At 39.6% G+C, this 15,022-nt stretch overlaps 1 protein-coding gene across 2 annotated transcripts in view; it reads right to left on the reverse strand.

Annotated features, from left to right (window-relative positions):
* Window positions 1–2,041: 2,041 nt before the first annotated feature.
* Window positions 2,042–15,022, reverse strand: part of LOC127633113 (membrane-associated tyrosine- and threonine-specific cdc2-inhibitory kinase-like) — a 39,458-nt gene continuing 26,477 nt past the window's right edge. For both annotated transcript variants that reach the window (XM_052111987.1, XM_052111988.1), the window contains exons 7-8: window positions 2,918–3,126; window positions 2,042–2,839 (exon numbers count right to left, since the gene is read on the reverse strand). In XM_052111987.1, the coding sequence (XP_051967947.1) occupies window positions 2,587–2,839; window positions 2,918–3,126 (462 nt within the window). In that variant the 3' untranslated portion in view covers window positions 2,042–2,586. The remainder of the gene's footprint in view (window positions 2,840–2,917; window positions 3,127–15,022) is intronic.

The following is a 15,022-nucleotide window of genomic DNA, read 5'->3' on the forward strand; positions in this document are numbered from 1 at the left end:
GTTGTAAAATTGGCTATAATTTTACCCAGAAAAGGTTAGTAAGTGATTTTATCACACTAAAATCATGTTAATGTGCATATTGCATAAGCTTTTAACATTCAAAAATTGGCCCATTCACTTCCATTATGTGCCTCACTGTAACCCAGATTTTTACTTTTTATTTAAGAAAAGGAGGGGCAAGTCAAAATGATTTTTTGTGGTAATCGACATTATGCCTCAAATGCTGTTGATTGAGCTTCACTTGAATTGAACCTTCTGTATGGAACGTTCTTTACACTGCAGAGTAAAGCCTATGGTGTGAATTACGGTGGGTCTCAGATCCCCTGAAAAGCTCATTTGCGCATTCTAGGGGGGTTTCATTAAACATTATGTGATTTACCTGATCAGAATCAGATTTACCAGAGCTGATCAAGATTTGCACCCTGGTTAAGCCTGCTCTATGCCTGGTCAGAAATCAGTATAAAGACGCAAATGCTAGACTAAATTCTGCCTGCTCTGACCCACCTCATCAGCCCTTTGTATAAACGACAGTTCAGATGCTGTTCAGTATAAAGGAAATGCAGCATCAGTGCAGCATTAAACTATTTTGTTGTCATGATAGCGCATGTATTTCATAATTTAGTTACATATTTAAAAGTATAACTTCAGATTCCTATTAGTTTCATATTTCAATTTCATTTTTAAACCATATAACTCATAACAATATTTGTGCAATTGTAATTGCTGTGTAAAAAATACACCTAAATGCCACTTCAGATGCGGCTTCTGTGCCACCTTTGCAGTGTAAAGATGGCTTTAGACAATTTATTGGACAGATATTATGCAAAATCTTAAAATGTACAGTACTTCTTACAGTATATCTTGTTGAAAATGCAATATTGTTCAGATAGTTACCATTTCAGTGAAAATTTTCAACAACAAAAAAAAATAATTCCAAAAAGATTTGCAATTAGAGGATTTATAGAGCATGTTATGCATTAATGGCCTTGTTTATTATAGTACACAGACTAAACCCAGTAAAGGTTTGGGCATAATTCTTCTCTCACTAAAACAAAGGTGTATGTTGAATGTAAAGATTAAAGATGTTGACAACACATTAAAGGGATAGTTCACCCAAAAATGAACATTCTCTCATCATTTACTCAACCTCATGCCATTCCAGATGTGTATGACTTTCTTCTGCAGAACACCAAGACTTTTGGAAGAATTTCTCAGCTCTTTTGGTCCATACAATGCAAGTGGTTAAACTTGGTCCATAAGTGGTTAAATCCATGTCTTCTGAAGTGATATGATAGGTGTGGGTGAGAAACATAGATATTTAAGCCTTTTTTTGCTAGAAATTATTCTCTCTTCCTGGTAGGGGGTGTATGCATGAAGAATGTGAAAACAAAAGTTAAAGTAGAGATTGACTGAGCAGGGAGTAAAAAAAAAATTTTAGTAAAAAAAATTATAATTTAAATATTAAATATTGATCCATTTCTCACCCACACCTAACATTTTGCTTCAGAAGATATGGATTAAGCCATTAACTTTTATGCTGCCTTTAGTGTTTTTTGGAGTGTAAAAATGTATGTCTAATCTCAATGATTATGAATCAGTATTTGGTATTGTATAATTCAGAATTACAAATTACACGTGTAATAATTGTTGTCTCATCATTTATTCATGCTTAAAACCTGTACTGAAACTGTGCCGTTAAAACAGAAAATTTGGTATCATCTTATTAATTACATACAGTATTTCTATATTATATAAGTAGGTATCTTCTGAGACCTATCTTTGATCAACCACAACCCAGTGGTTGATCAAAAGGTTGTTTATCAAAATATCTAAAACACATACCCTACCCTACCTTTGCCTTACCTTTTTTGTTAAGTTAAAATGGCAAGAAAAGATTAGCAAATACCAGCACAATCAGTTAAGTATTATCAAACATTAGACATCACTCTATTATGAAACATTACATTTACTTTGAGCAAAAAATTATTTTAATAAAATAACTATTGAAACTCAAAATGGGCAAGGATGATATGAAAAAAATGATGTTTATAAATTCTGTTTATTTTTTGGTTTTAGAAAATTTGGTAGATGCACAATTTTGTCACAAGTTGCTTAATCCTTTGAATATCATTGCAGTGCTTCCCCTTAATGCAGTGCATTGTTCAAAATATATCTAGAACATGCATGCTTGCTATGTAATAATTCATTTTGAACAAAGTCTGGAAAATCTCGTTTTCCACATATCCTTTTAATTGAAGATCAAGTGATTGAAGCACATGGTTCATTACAGATAAAAGTCCCAAAATGCCACTAAATACTTGAACAATTTACAGAGTATCAGGATATAGTCTTCCCTTAATAATATACATCACTCTCAAGTCTTCAGAGTAATTTAGTAAAAGCGGGCTGTGACTTTCCAGAGGCAAAAACTGCATCACTCTAGCGATACATTAAAAAAAGAAACCCAAAATCAGGTCTAAATACATTTAATGCCTTTAAATATTTCCCCACATAAATGGTAAATATCCACAAAACAGGCACCAAACCAAAGCAGATATTTACTCTATATACAGCTAATGGCATGCACTAGGGCCCGCCGTCAAGTGTGGTCTCATCAAAAAGACTAAGCAAGTTCTTTGGCTCAAATGTGCTTCTATTGGCTGCTTCGGTGTGGATCCTGCCGGAGCTTCGGCTGTGTGGCGAATCAGTGATGAGACTGTGATGAGAGCTGTGGTTTATGGGGCTCAGGCTGTTGCTCGAGTGGATGCTGGAGGGAGTGCGTGTGGGTGTGTGTGGCAGTGGAGTAGAGGTGCTGCTCACAGATAACCTCGCTTGGACTCTGGACATATTGAGAAAAACATAACTCAAAAACATCAAAAACATCTAGATTTGTACAATCTCTGAAGAAAATGTGTACCTGTGTGAGAAGGTGGGAGAGTGTTGGTGGTCTTCTGTTGTGAACGCACACTGATGAATGGGACTGTCCGAGTCAGAGTGAATGTTGCTCATGTCAACGTCTCTCTCCCATATCTCTCTGGGAGGAGTGCAGGGAGGAGAGGAGGAGCAGAGAGGAGTAAACGGCACATTGAGGGAGGACAGAAATCTCCAACCGGCCGTCAGGAGGGACTGTGTGAGGAGAAACAGAATGGAAAACAATAGCAGACTGTTCGAAGATAGCAGAAAGGAACAGCACAATCCTCAAAGCACTGTTTACATGTAGCAAACGCCACCACCCATATGAATGACATCAGTTCTTTGTGTTAATTCTGCCCATTGTCTGGGGTTTATTTTACAAAGTAATTTCGCCTCACAAATTTGTGAGGCAAAATTGAGCATTCCAAAGGTAAAGTTGTTGCGGGGGCTCGTAGGAATTTATGGACCTTTCGAGTTGGCCTGTCGTGCGCAAGTTTTTCTTTTTTCTGTTTGTTTTGTTCGGGGTTTCAGGGTTTGATTGCTTCACTAATGGGGAATGTGGTCTGTATAATCTTGTTTTTGACACACAATAAATTTTTTCTACTATATAAAAATTTCAAATGTTAGTATGAGTGGATTGTCATGGAATATGAATGGGTTGGGGCACCCCATAAAAAGAAGGAAGGTTATTACTTTTAGTAAATGTAAGATATATGATATAGTGTTTCTTCAAGAAACGCATCTTTCCCTGCAGGAAGCTGAAAAATTTGGGAAAATACGAGGTGGACATGTTTTCTTTAGTGCTGGCTCAAGTAAAAGTAAGGGAGTCATTATATTGGTAAATAAACATCTACAATTCAAATGTCTCAAACCATTTAAAGATAAATTAGGGAGAGTAATTATTGTTTTAGCTGAAATTCAGGGGCAAAAGTTGATATTGGCTAATATTTACGCACCTAATGCTGTAAATATTGATGATCTTGAAGGGATGTTGCAAGCTGCTGGCACCCCTCATGATATAACTATAATCAATGAGGGGTGATATAATCAAGGACTGAGTCCATCAAAAATATATTATAATAATATATTTTTGATGGACTCAGTCCTTGATTATAGTGAAGCAAATGTGTATAAGCCCCATAGAGCAAAATTGACACTTCACAGGATGTGTAAAAAGCTTGGTCTTACAGAAATGTGGAGACTTTTGAACCCATCTGGTAGGAACTATTATTAATTTATTCTAGAACAGATTTTTTTTTAATATCCAAATCCCTCATTTCATCTGTTGTTGATTGCTCAATTGGAAATATCTTCGTCTCAGATCACACCCTGGTGAGTTTACAGGTGTTGCCACATACAGAGAAAAATAAATCATATAGTTGGTACCTTATTGGGTCCCTTTTGCAAAATCCTGATTTCCAACAAATGTTAAAGACTGAAATCAAGGTTTATATGGAGACCAACTGGTCCTCAGTATCCTCTGTGGGTGTGGCATGGGAGGCACTCAAGGTGGTTCTTAGGGGTCGGATCATACAGTATGCCTCATTCATCAAAAAATCCAAAGTGCGAGAACTTGTGGAGTTGGAAGGAAATATTAAAAGTGTACAGGCAGAGCTGAAATGCCGCATGTTGTCTGATGGGCTCAGAGAATTGACCCGAATGAAATAAAAAAAAAATTGCGGAAAGTGGAGTTTTGGTTATTCAGGGCAAGACAGTCAAACTTTGAGTCGGGGGACAAAGGAGGAAATCTTTTGGCTAGATATATAAAGCAGAGAGTCTTTTTCTGTCATTCCCTCAGTGAAATCTGCTGGCGGTGAAATTTTTACCTCAGAAATTGGTAATAATAAAGGTTTAATAAGGGGAGTGGTGGTGGTGTAGTGGTCTAAGCACATAACTGGTAATCTGGTAATCAGAAGGACGCTGGTATGAGCCCCACAGCCACCACCATTGTGTCCTTGAGCAAGGCACTTAACTCCAGGTTGCTCCAGGGGGATTGTCCCTGTAATAAGTCCCTGTAATAAGGGCTCTGTAAGTCGCTTTGGATAAAAGCGTCTGCCAAATGCATAATTATTATTAATTAATTATAATAAGAATTCTACTTAGATCTCTATAGTCCACATCTTCATTTCCTGATGAAGATATTAGCAACTTTGTGGAACCATTAGAACTCCCTAAACTGATCACTGAGCAAAAAAAAAATCTCTTGATTTTGAGATAAACTTGGAGGAGCTTGACGAGGTAATTAAGGCCTTGTTTATTATAGTACACAGACTAAACCCAGGGCCAGATGGCTTTGCCACTGAATTTTTAGATCTTATTCAACAGGACTGGCTCCACTTTTGTTAGAAATTTATACTGAATCATTAAAGAATGGAAAGCTTCCGCCAACCATGATACAAGCCCGGATCAGTCTTATTCATAAAAGGACAAAGATCCAAGCGATTGTAAAAGTTACCATCCAATTTCCCCGTTCTAGTTATATGTAAAAATGTTGTCAAAAACTAAACTGGCTAACCGATCTGGCTAACCTTTTATACATATAGATCAGGTGGGGTTTATTCGTGGCCACAGTCTTCTGATAACATTAGGCATCTCATCAATATCATGTGGTCAGTAGCGAATGATCAATCTCCGATCGCTGCCATCTCACTTGATGCCGAAAATGTGTTTGATATGGTAGAAAGGGATTATCATTTTTAGATTTTGGAAATGTATGGGTGTTACGTTCCTGTATTGTGTGTGTGTTCCTTTGTGTTTCTCTCCCCGCTCTCTCGGTTACTTTCGCTTTGCAGGTACCCGCGATTGGCCAAGTGACCTGTCAATCATCGTTAGTGCTGACGTCATCCCTTCTCGCTGTCGCCAATGGGAACAGGACCGGGGTAATAAGAGGGCACGCTGATGTTTCAATGGCAGCTCAGTTCGCTGAGACTCAGACCACGCAGCTTTCTGTTTGCGTTTTTGTATACCCTGTTAAGACTGTGGTTCCCGTTCGATCTGTGTGATGTTGAATTAATGTATGAGTGAATTCTTCCTGTGTTCAATTCTCTGGGTTTTTTATGTAACTTGTTATACAGCGGACCGCTGAATGTTACTAGTGCGGAGAGAGAGATAGACAGGTAAGCATGTCACGTGACATACACTGCAACACGCAGGGGTTTTCGCTTTGTCTACATACACTAGGTTAGGAGCGAGTGCCACTCCCTGTATTTTTGTTTTCTGATAATTAGTGGAGATTAGGTAGGGCGTCTTGGACGCTGAAGATTATTTGTTTTCTTCTTTATTTTTCTTAGTGAGGATTAGAGGTTATTTAACAGCTAGACTTCGTTTGGTTTTGTTACTTTCTTTTCTTTGGCTGCGTTCACGTCTATCTTTTTCTCTTTGGGGTGTCCAACTTATCCTTACAGAAATTCTGTATCTTATATATATATATTTATCTATTAATCTATGCTTGTCATAGATTGGTTCACTTCACTTCACTTTTGCCATTGACCTTATTATACTGAATAAAGGTGTTGGCTTTTTGCACAGTGAGTTGGATTCTTGGGTTTTTTTGTACAAACCATGGCTTATATATATACCTCTTTATTGTCGCATCTAAATGTTGGACTCCCGAACCCCTAGACTAATTCGGGGGTCGTAACAATTGGGGGCTCGTCCGGGATATTTAACACCCATCACACGACATTGAGAGGAATATGTATGGACTGTGTTTGTATTGGTAGCAAAGTGATTTTTGCTAAGACTCTGTATTTTCCAGGGTAGCCGGATGCGTAGTATTTTGTTAACTGTGGTTTGGTTCATAACGTTAGTAGTGATGGTTTTGTTTAATCTACAGTCGTTTGTTGAGCATCCTTCCTTAGAGCAGTTTGATCATTGTCGAAAAGATGACTTACTGAAGATTGCGGACCACTACAAAATTCCTGTGGGGAGGCAAGCTCTCAAGAAAAATATTAAGAGTGCTATATTCGAGAGGTTGGTGGAGATCAACATTTTTTCGAGACATGGCGTAAATATTCGAGAGACCGGGCCACTTGGTGCTGGTGCGCGGGTTTCTAGTGAGGAGGTATCGGACGAAGAGCAGAGCGAGACAGTTGCCGAGGTTGATGTCGGGGCAGATACTAAGGCCGTCTTGCCGCCTTTTGATCCGTCATCCCCTGCTTCTGTTGGGTCTGGGAACGGGCGCTTGAGAGTCCGTCTGGCTCGTTTACAGTATGAGGCACAAGAAAGGGCCCAGGCGCGTCAGGCTGAGTTTGACTTGAAGCTCGAAATGCACAGGCTCGAGGTAGAAGCTGAGAAGGAGGTGAAGCTGCGACAGCTGGAGCTAGAGGCACGGAGGGTGGCCTCTGGGCCGGATGGGCGGTCACCCCGTGCTGAGGCTTCTGTGGCGGTATCTCTGGGAGATCATTCTCCAACCTTCGATGTTAGCAAACATATTGTTCTAGTGCCTCCATTTAGAGAAACGGAGGTGGATACGTACTTTAGCGCATTTGAGCGTATCGCGTCTTCCCTCCATTGGCCTAAAGATGTGTGGTCCCTTTTGCTTCAATGCAAATTAATTGGTAAGGCTCAGGAGGTCTGCTCAACATTATCGTTAGAGGAAAGCTTACAATACGACACAGTGAAGTCTGCTATTCTCCGTGCATATGAGCTGGTTCCTGAAGCTTATAGGCAGCGATTTAGAAATCATCAGAAACTTGCCAGTCAGACTTTTGTGGAATTTGCACGTGAAAAGGGAAATCTTTTTGATAAATGGTGTAACGCGAGTAAATTGACAGATTTTAATTCGATTACGAGAGTTGCTTTTGTTAGAAGAATTTAAAAATTGTTTGCCAGAACGTGTTGTTGTATACTTGAACGAACAAAAAGTAATTTCTTTGTCGCAAGCAGCGGTGCTTGCAGATGAATTTGTGCTTACGCACAAAACTGTGTTCAGTTCAGCTCGATCCTGAGAAAAATTCTTCGGTTCAGGCTACTCATCCTCAGGCGTCTCGTGCGAAATCTCCTTCCCCACGTTCTAAGGAGGTAAGGGAATGTTTTTACTGTCACAAGCAGGGGCATGTAATTGCAGATTGTTTCACGCTGAAGCGCAAGCAGCAGCAACAACCGTCTAAAAGTGTGGGGTTTGTTAATTCTGTTATTGAGAATACTGATGATATTTCTGGTATGGGCTGTGTTGATTCTGGTTATAGTCCGTTCGTGCTTAAGGGATTAATTTCATTGACTGGTAAACCTGAAGATCAACATGAGATTCAGATGTTGCGCAATACCGGCGTAGCGCACTCATTTTTAGTAGAAGATACTTTGCCTTTGTCTGAACAGTCATTTTGTGGCTCGAGTATTTTAGTTCAGGGAATCGAAATGGGTTTCAGTAAAAGCACCGTTACATCGCGTACATTTAAAAAGTGACCTTGTAACTGGGTTCGTGTCAGTTGGAGTACGTCCTTCTCTTCCCATTAAAGGTGTTTCCTTTATTCTTGGCAATGATTTGGCCGGGGTAAAGTGATGCCTGTGTTGGAAGTTATGGATCAGCCGAACTTTGTTTCTTGTGATGAGTTATCAGTGAGTTATCCTGATACCTTTCCTGCGTGCGTTTTGACGCAGCTCAGTTAAAGAGAGTGGATGATGTCGTTGACTTATCAGAATCGTTTATGGCTCCCGTATCTGCTGAAAAGGTGTTACCGTCGGAAGATACCAGCTTTTCTAATGGACATATTAACTCGGACATTTTGAGGTTAGACAGTAATACTTTGAATTTGCCTATGTCTCGTGAACGGATTATTGTTGCGCAAAAGGAGGATAAATCTTTGGCTAAATGTTTTGCCTCAGTTGTCTCTCCAGACCAGATCAGTCAGGAGAAGGTAATCTATTTTGTGGAAGATAATTTGTTGATGCGTAAATGGTGTCCAGATACTGAAAAGGATGGTGAATGGAATGTAGTGTGCCAGATTGTTATTCCATCCCGTTATCGTCAGCACGCTTTGTGTTTGGCGCATGATCATGTGTTGTCCGGTCATCTGGGTATCACGAAAACGTATAATAGGATTCTGAAACATTTCTTTTGGCCTGGGTTAAAGCGGGATGTTGTGCAATTCTGTCGCACTTGTGACACTTGCCAGTGCATGGGGAAACCCAATCAAGTAATTCCCCTTGCTCCGCTCTGTCCTATTCCGATTATTGGAGAACCTTTTGAACATGTGATTATCGATTGTGTTGGACCACTACCTAAATCAAAGTCAGGTAATTTATTCCTGTTAACGATAATGTGTACAGCTACTCGATTTCCAGAGGCAATACCACTTCGAAAGATTACTGCTTCCGTTATCATCAAAGCACTGATTAAGTTCTTCGCTACGTTTGGTTTACCGAAAATCATACAAACAGATCAGGGGACAAACTTTATGTCTAAGATTTTTAATCAGGTCTTGCAATCACTTTCCATTACTCATCGGGTGGCAAGTGCATACCATCCGGAGAGTCAGGGTTCACTTGAGCGGTTCCATCAGACGCTTAAGTCAATGTTGGGGAAATACTGCAAGGACACTGGGAAAGATTGGGATGAGGGAGTTCCGTTGATGTTGTTTGCGGTTCGTGAGACTGTCCAGGAGTCGCTTGGATTCAGTCCTCGTGGAGCTCGTCTTTGGGCATAATGTTAGGGGTCCACTTAAGCTCCTAAAAGAGAATCTATTAGGAATTGATGTAAGTCCTAAGACTAATGTGCTGAATTATGTCAGTCGTTTCAGAGAGCGTTTGCATAATGTGTGGGCACAGGCGAAGGAGTCACTTACAGCCGCACAGGAAGTTATGAAGCGTCGATATGACACTAAAGCCGTTCTCGTTCTTTTAATGTCGGTGACCAAGTGCTCGTATTACTGCCCACTTTAGGATCAGCTTTGTCTGCCCGTTTTTCAGGTCCCTATGTATTGCAAAAGAAATTGAGTGAGACAGACTATGTAGTTTCTACTCCTGATAGGAAACGCAAATCACGGGTCTGTCATATTAATATGTTGAAAGCATATTATGGTAGGGATAGATTTTCGGAGAAAACTGAGGAAAAATCTGTACTTGTGGCTTCGTCTGTTGCAGTAGTCGGCGAGGTTTCATCCGCTCAAGTAGGAACAGGTGCGGATGAAGATGGTCTCGTGCTGCGTAATGCACCACAGCAGTGTATTAAACTGAGGAATTCAGAATTGTTGAAGAAGTTGCCTTCTTATTTAGTTCATCTATCCGAAGCTCAGAGACAGGATGTCATCCAGTTGATTGGAAAATTTCCTACTCTTTTCAATGATACACCTACTACGACTTCGGTGTTACAACATGACATAGATGTTAAAGATTCTCCCCCTATCAAACAACATGCTTACCGTGTAAATGCATGCAAGCGAGCTATTATGAGAGAAGAAGTTAACTATTTAACAGAAAATGGTTTAGCTATTCCTAGTTACAGTCCGTGGAGTTCGCGTGTGTACTGCGTTCTAAATCGGATGGAACTTTCCGCTTTTGCACGGATTATCGGAAAGTTAATGCGATTACGATGCCAGATTGCTATCCTCTTCCTCGGATGGAGGACTGCATTGATAACCTTGGTTCTGCACGTTTCGTTACAAAATTAGATTTACTAAAAGGCTATTGGCAGGTGCCTTTAACTAGTCGTGCATCGCGTATCTCTGCATTTGTGACACCTGATCACCTTATGCAATACAAAGTTATGGCGTTCGGTTTACGTAATGCACCCGCTACCTTTCAAAGGTTGGTTAACCTGGTGTTGGCGGGTGTGCCAAATTGTAATGCGTACTTGGATGACTTGGTGGTATACTCTTCAGAATGGTCAGAACATCTATCTTTGTTGCACACTGTCTTTGAACGTTTGGCAAAAGCTACGTTAACACTGAATCTAGCCAAATGCTGAATTTGCCCAAGCAACGGTGACTTATCTTGGTAAGGAGGTTGGTCAGGGGCAGGTTCGACCTGTAGCTGCTAAGGTTTCTGCTATCAATGAATTCTCCATTCCCACGACCAGACGCCGAAGTTACGCCGGTTTTGGGAATGGCAGGATACTATCGTAGTTTCTGTCGGAACTTTTCTAGTGTGGTGCATCCACTCACGAGTTTACTGAGTCTATCTAAATCATTTGTTTGGTCAGCTGAGTGCCAACACTCGTTTGATAGTGTAAAAGCTTTGTTGTGTAGTACTCCAGTCTTAGCAGCTCCGGATTTTGCTTTGCCTTTTAAACTGGAGGTTGATGCAAGTGCCGTAGGTGCTGGGGCAGTACTCCTTCAAGAGGATAAAAACCGCATTGAACATCCTGTGTGTTATTTCTCTCGAAAGTTTAATAAACATCAGTTTAATTATTCGACCATTGAGAAGGAGGCTTTGGCATTACTGTTGGCACTGCAATACTTTGAGGTTTACATAGGCTCCAGTCCTCTCCCTGTTATCGTTTATACGGATCATAATCCGTTAGTTTTCCTTTCACGTATGTACAACCAAAATCAGCGGCTCATGCGCTGGTCTCTGATTGTGCAAAATTATAATTTGGAAATCCGTCACAAGAAAGGAACGGAAAATGTTGTGGCTGATGCCCTTTCTAGGTGTGGTTAGTTCTTGACTTGGATTAGGTTTAGGTATGTATAATACATGTACTTGTTGTTTTTAAATTGTCCTGATTTAACAAACCATAATCATTATAGGTTTGTTCTTATGGAGAGGGGTGTTACGTTCCTGTATTGTGTGTGTGTTCCTTTGTGTTTCTCTCCCCGCTCTCGGTTACTTTAAGCTTTGCAGGTACCCGCGATTGGCCAAGTGACCTGTCAATCATCGTTAGTGCTGACGTCATCCCTTCTCGCTGTCGCCAATGGGAACAGGACCGGGGTAATAAGAGGGCACGCTGATGTTTCAATGGCAGCTCAGTTCAGCTGAGACTCAGACCACGCAGCTTTCTGTTTGCGTTTTTGTATACCCTGTTAAGACTGTGGTTCCCGTTCGATCTGTGTGATGTTGAATTAATGTATGAGTGAATTCTTCCTGTGTTCAATTCTCTGGGTTTTTTATGTAACTTGTTATACAGCGGACCGCTGAATGTTACTAATGCGGAGAGAGAGATAGACAGGTAAGCATGTCACGTGACATACACTGCAACACGCAGGGGTTTTCGTTTTGTCTACATACACTAGGTTAGGGGCGAGTGCCACTCCCTGTATTTTTGTTTTCTGATAATTAGTGGAGATTAGGTAGGGCGTCTTGGACGCTGAAGATTATTTGTTTTCTTCTTTATTTTTCTTAGTGAGGATTAGAGGTTATTTAACAGCTAGACTTCGTTTGGTTTTGTTACTTTCTTTTCTTTGGCGCCGTTCACGTCTATCTTTTTCTCTTTGGGGTGTCCAACTTATCCTTACAGAAATTCTGTATCTTATATATATATATATTTATCTATTAATCTATGCTTGTCATAGATTGGTTCACTTCACTTCACTTTTGCCATTGACCTTATTATACTGAATAAAGGTGTTGGCTTTTTGCACAGTGAGTTGGATTCTTGGGTTTTTTTTGTACAAACCATGGCTTATATATATACCTCTTTATTGTCGCATCTAAATGTTGGACTCCCGAACCCCTAGACTAATTCGGGGGTCGTAACAATGGGTTCGGGAGTACTTTTATTGGTTGGATTAAGTTACTTTATAGACACCCGGTAGCGGTGGTACTAACAAATTGACTAATTTCAGACTATTTTACTTTGGATAGGGGCACTCGGCAGGGTTGTCCACTTTCTCCACTATTGTTCTGTCTTGCCCTGGGACCATTAGCACCCACGATAAGAAAGGAGGATTTGCACTCCGTATGGACAAAGGTGTCAAGAGTGTTTAATTCAGATATTTATCTAAATGTTGCCTCAAGCTTATGGCTAAACCCCAAACTATGCATTAATAAGTCCCCTTTTTGTTGGTCAGTGGATTGGGAGGGGGGTTAATACACTTGGTGACCTATATGAGAGTGGTGTTCTGAGATCCTTTGAAAATTTGGGTCAATATTTTGGGATCCCCAGATCTCAGTTTTTAGGTATTTACAGCTGCGCCACTTGATCTTTTATTTAATATTTTTGGGAATAGCATACACCCCCCTAAAGCAGCAGATACTTTGGGAGAGGTGATCACTGCTTTTGTAAAAGGTCATGAGGCATCAGTGTATTACTCCTTGTTAATTCAGGGTCTGGGGGGCGGAGTCTCAACCACTATCAAGAGATTATGGGAGAAATATTTCAATTTGGAATTGGAGGAGGGAGATTGGGTAAGATAAAAAAAAAAACACACCATAAAAACTGCATCTAGAGACGCAAGGGTACACCTTATACAATTTAAGATTTTACATTGGTTCTATTGGACCCCCTCTAAATTGTATAAGCTTGGTCTTTAAGACACACCCACGTGCTGGCGATGCCGATAAGAGGATGTAGACATATATCTTTTGGGGGTGTTTTAGGATACAGGAGTTTTGGTCAAAAGTTCAGAATCTTATGTGAGATGTATTGGGCAATCGGCTCTCATTTTGTCCCAGAATCTGTATTTTGGGCGATGGGGCGGTCATCGACGTCAAGAATAGGCATATAAAAAGTTGGGTCCTAACTAGCGTCATGATAGCCAGACAGGTTCTTTTAAGGGGTTGGAGGTCGGCTGGAGCGCCGACCTCCAACCCCAAAAAGGTTTTTTTTTTAGAAGGCTGGGTAAATCAGATTTGTTTGTAGCTTTATTTTTATTTTTTTAGCCTTTTATTTTTGTGTGTATCTATAATCATCTGTATATAATTTTATGTGACCACAGGGGTGTTTGTTGGGTATTGGGAGGGGAGTTATGGGGTTTAAATGTTTGAATGATTCCATTTATATATGTATTTTTTTCTTGTTTTACTCTTGTATATATGTTTTGTGGAATTAATACAAAATTTTAATAACCAAAAAATAAGCAGATAAATCTATAGTTAAAAGCATAGTTAATTATCATCTTAAGATTTATTTCTAAAATAAAGCCTTTTCTTGGATTTAAAGATCTGGAGGTGATAATTCATGCTTTTATTTTATCCCCCTCAACTACTGTAATTCCCTCAACTCGGGAATTTGTCATACGCAGATATCCCTAGGGATGCACCGATACCACATTTTCTCTTCCGATCCGATTCAGATTTCAGAAATCTTTGTATTGGCCGATACCGATCTGATTCCAGTGTTGTTGTTTTTTTTAAATAATCAGTTTAGAATATATTTACATGATTGTGTGGAACTAATTGAGTGTGCTCTTTAATATGTAAAGAAACACAAACCTCCAACTACACATTATTTCAATTTAAATGTATAGTTTATTAAGAAACACTTTCTTATTAACTAGTATACTGGATAAAGTAGCAGCGAAATTAACAGTATTCCAGTATAAGTCATCAGTAGAGAAGAAGGGTTTTCCCCCTAAATTTTTTCAACTTGAATCTGGACTTTAAAGGATTCAGATCTCTTTTTTTGTTTAATTTGGTTGTAAGTTATCAGCTCACTTTTCATTCACACAGTTCTTTTTTGGAACCCATTCAACTTGTATATTATTATCATTTGTAAACAAATAATAATATATTATAATAGTAATATATCTCAATCTTGCACCTTTAACTTTTAAACCCTTATGCTTTTATTTTGACATTCTGAACTCTCCAGGAAGTCCTATAAGTGTGCCTGTTTGTAGGCAAGTTCACAGTAGTTTAATTCGCTTCGTATTCAAATTCTGGTAAAACGCTCCTCCGGTGCCATTCTAAATGCATATTATAAGTGAACCGAACTATTGAGCATCTACATCTGAGATGTGGTTCATTAGTAGCGCTCAAATATTGGGCACCGGGAGAAGACTAAAAATAGCCACGAGTGTGTGTGTGTGTGTGTGTGTGTGTGTGTGTGTGTGTATGTGTGTAAACAGAGCAGCGCCATTCAATGCATTTTATATATTTACTTATTAAACACAGCCTTTTGCGATTCATAGAGCTATCGCACATCTTCAAGTGGCTTTGAATAAAATGCACGAGTCATATGAACTGCTTTATTTGTGTTTTTATGGTTCTTTTATGTAATTTTTTGAGCTTG

This window comes from Xyrauchen texanus, chromosome 40 (assembly GCF_025860055.1).
Source record: "Xyrauchen texanus isolate HMW12.3.18 chromosome 40, RBS_HiC_50CHRs, whole genome shotgun sequence".
Lineage (NCBI taxonomy): Eukaryota > Metazoa > Chordata > Actinopteri > Cypriniformes > Catostomidae > Xyrauchen > Xyrauchen texanus.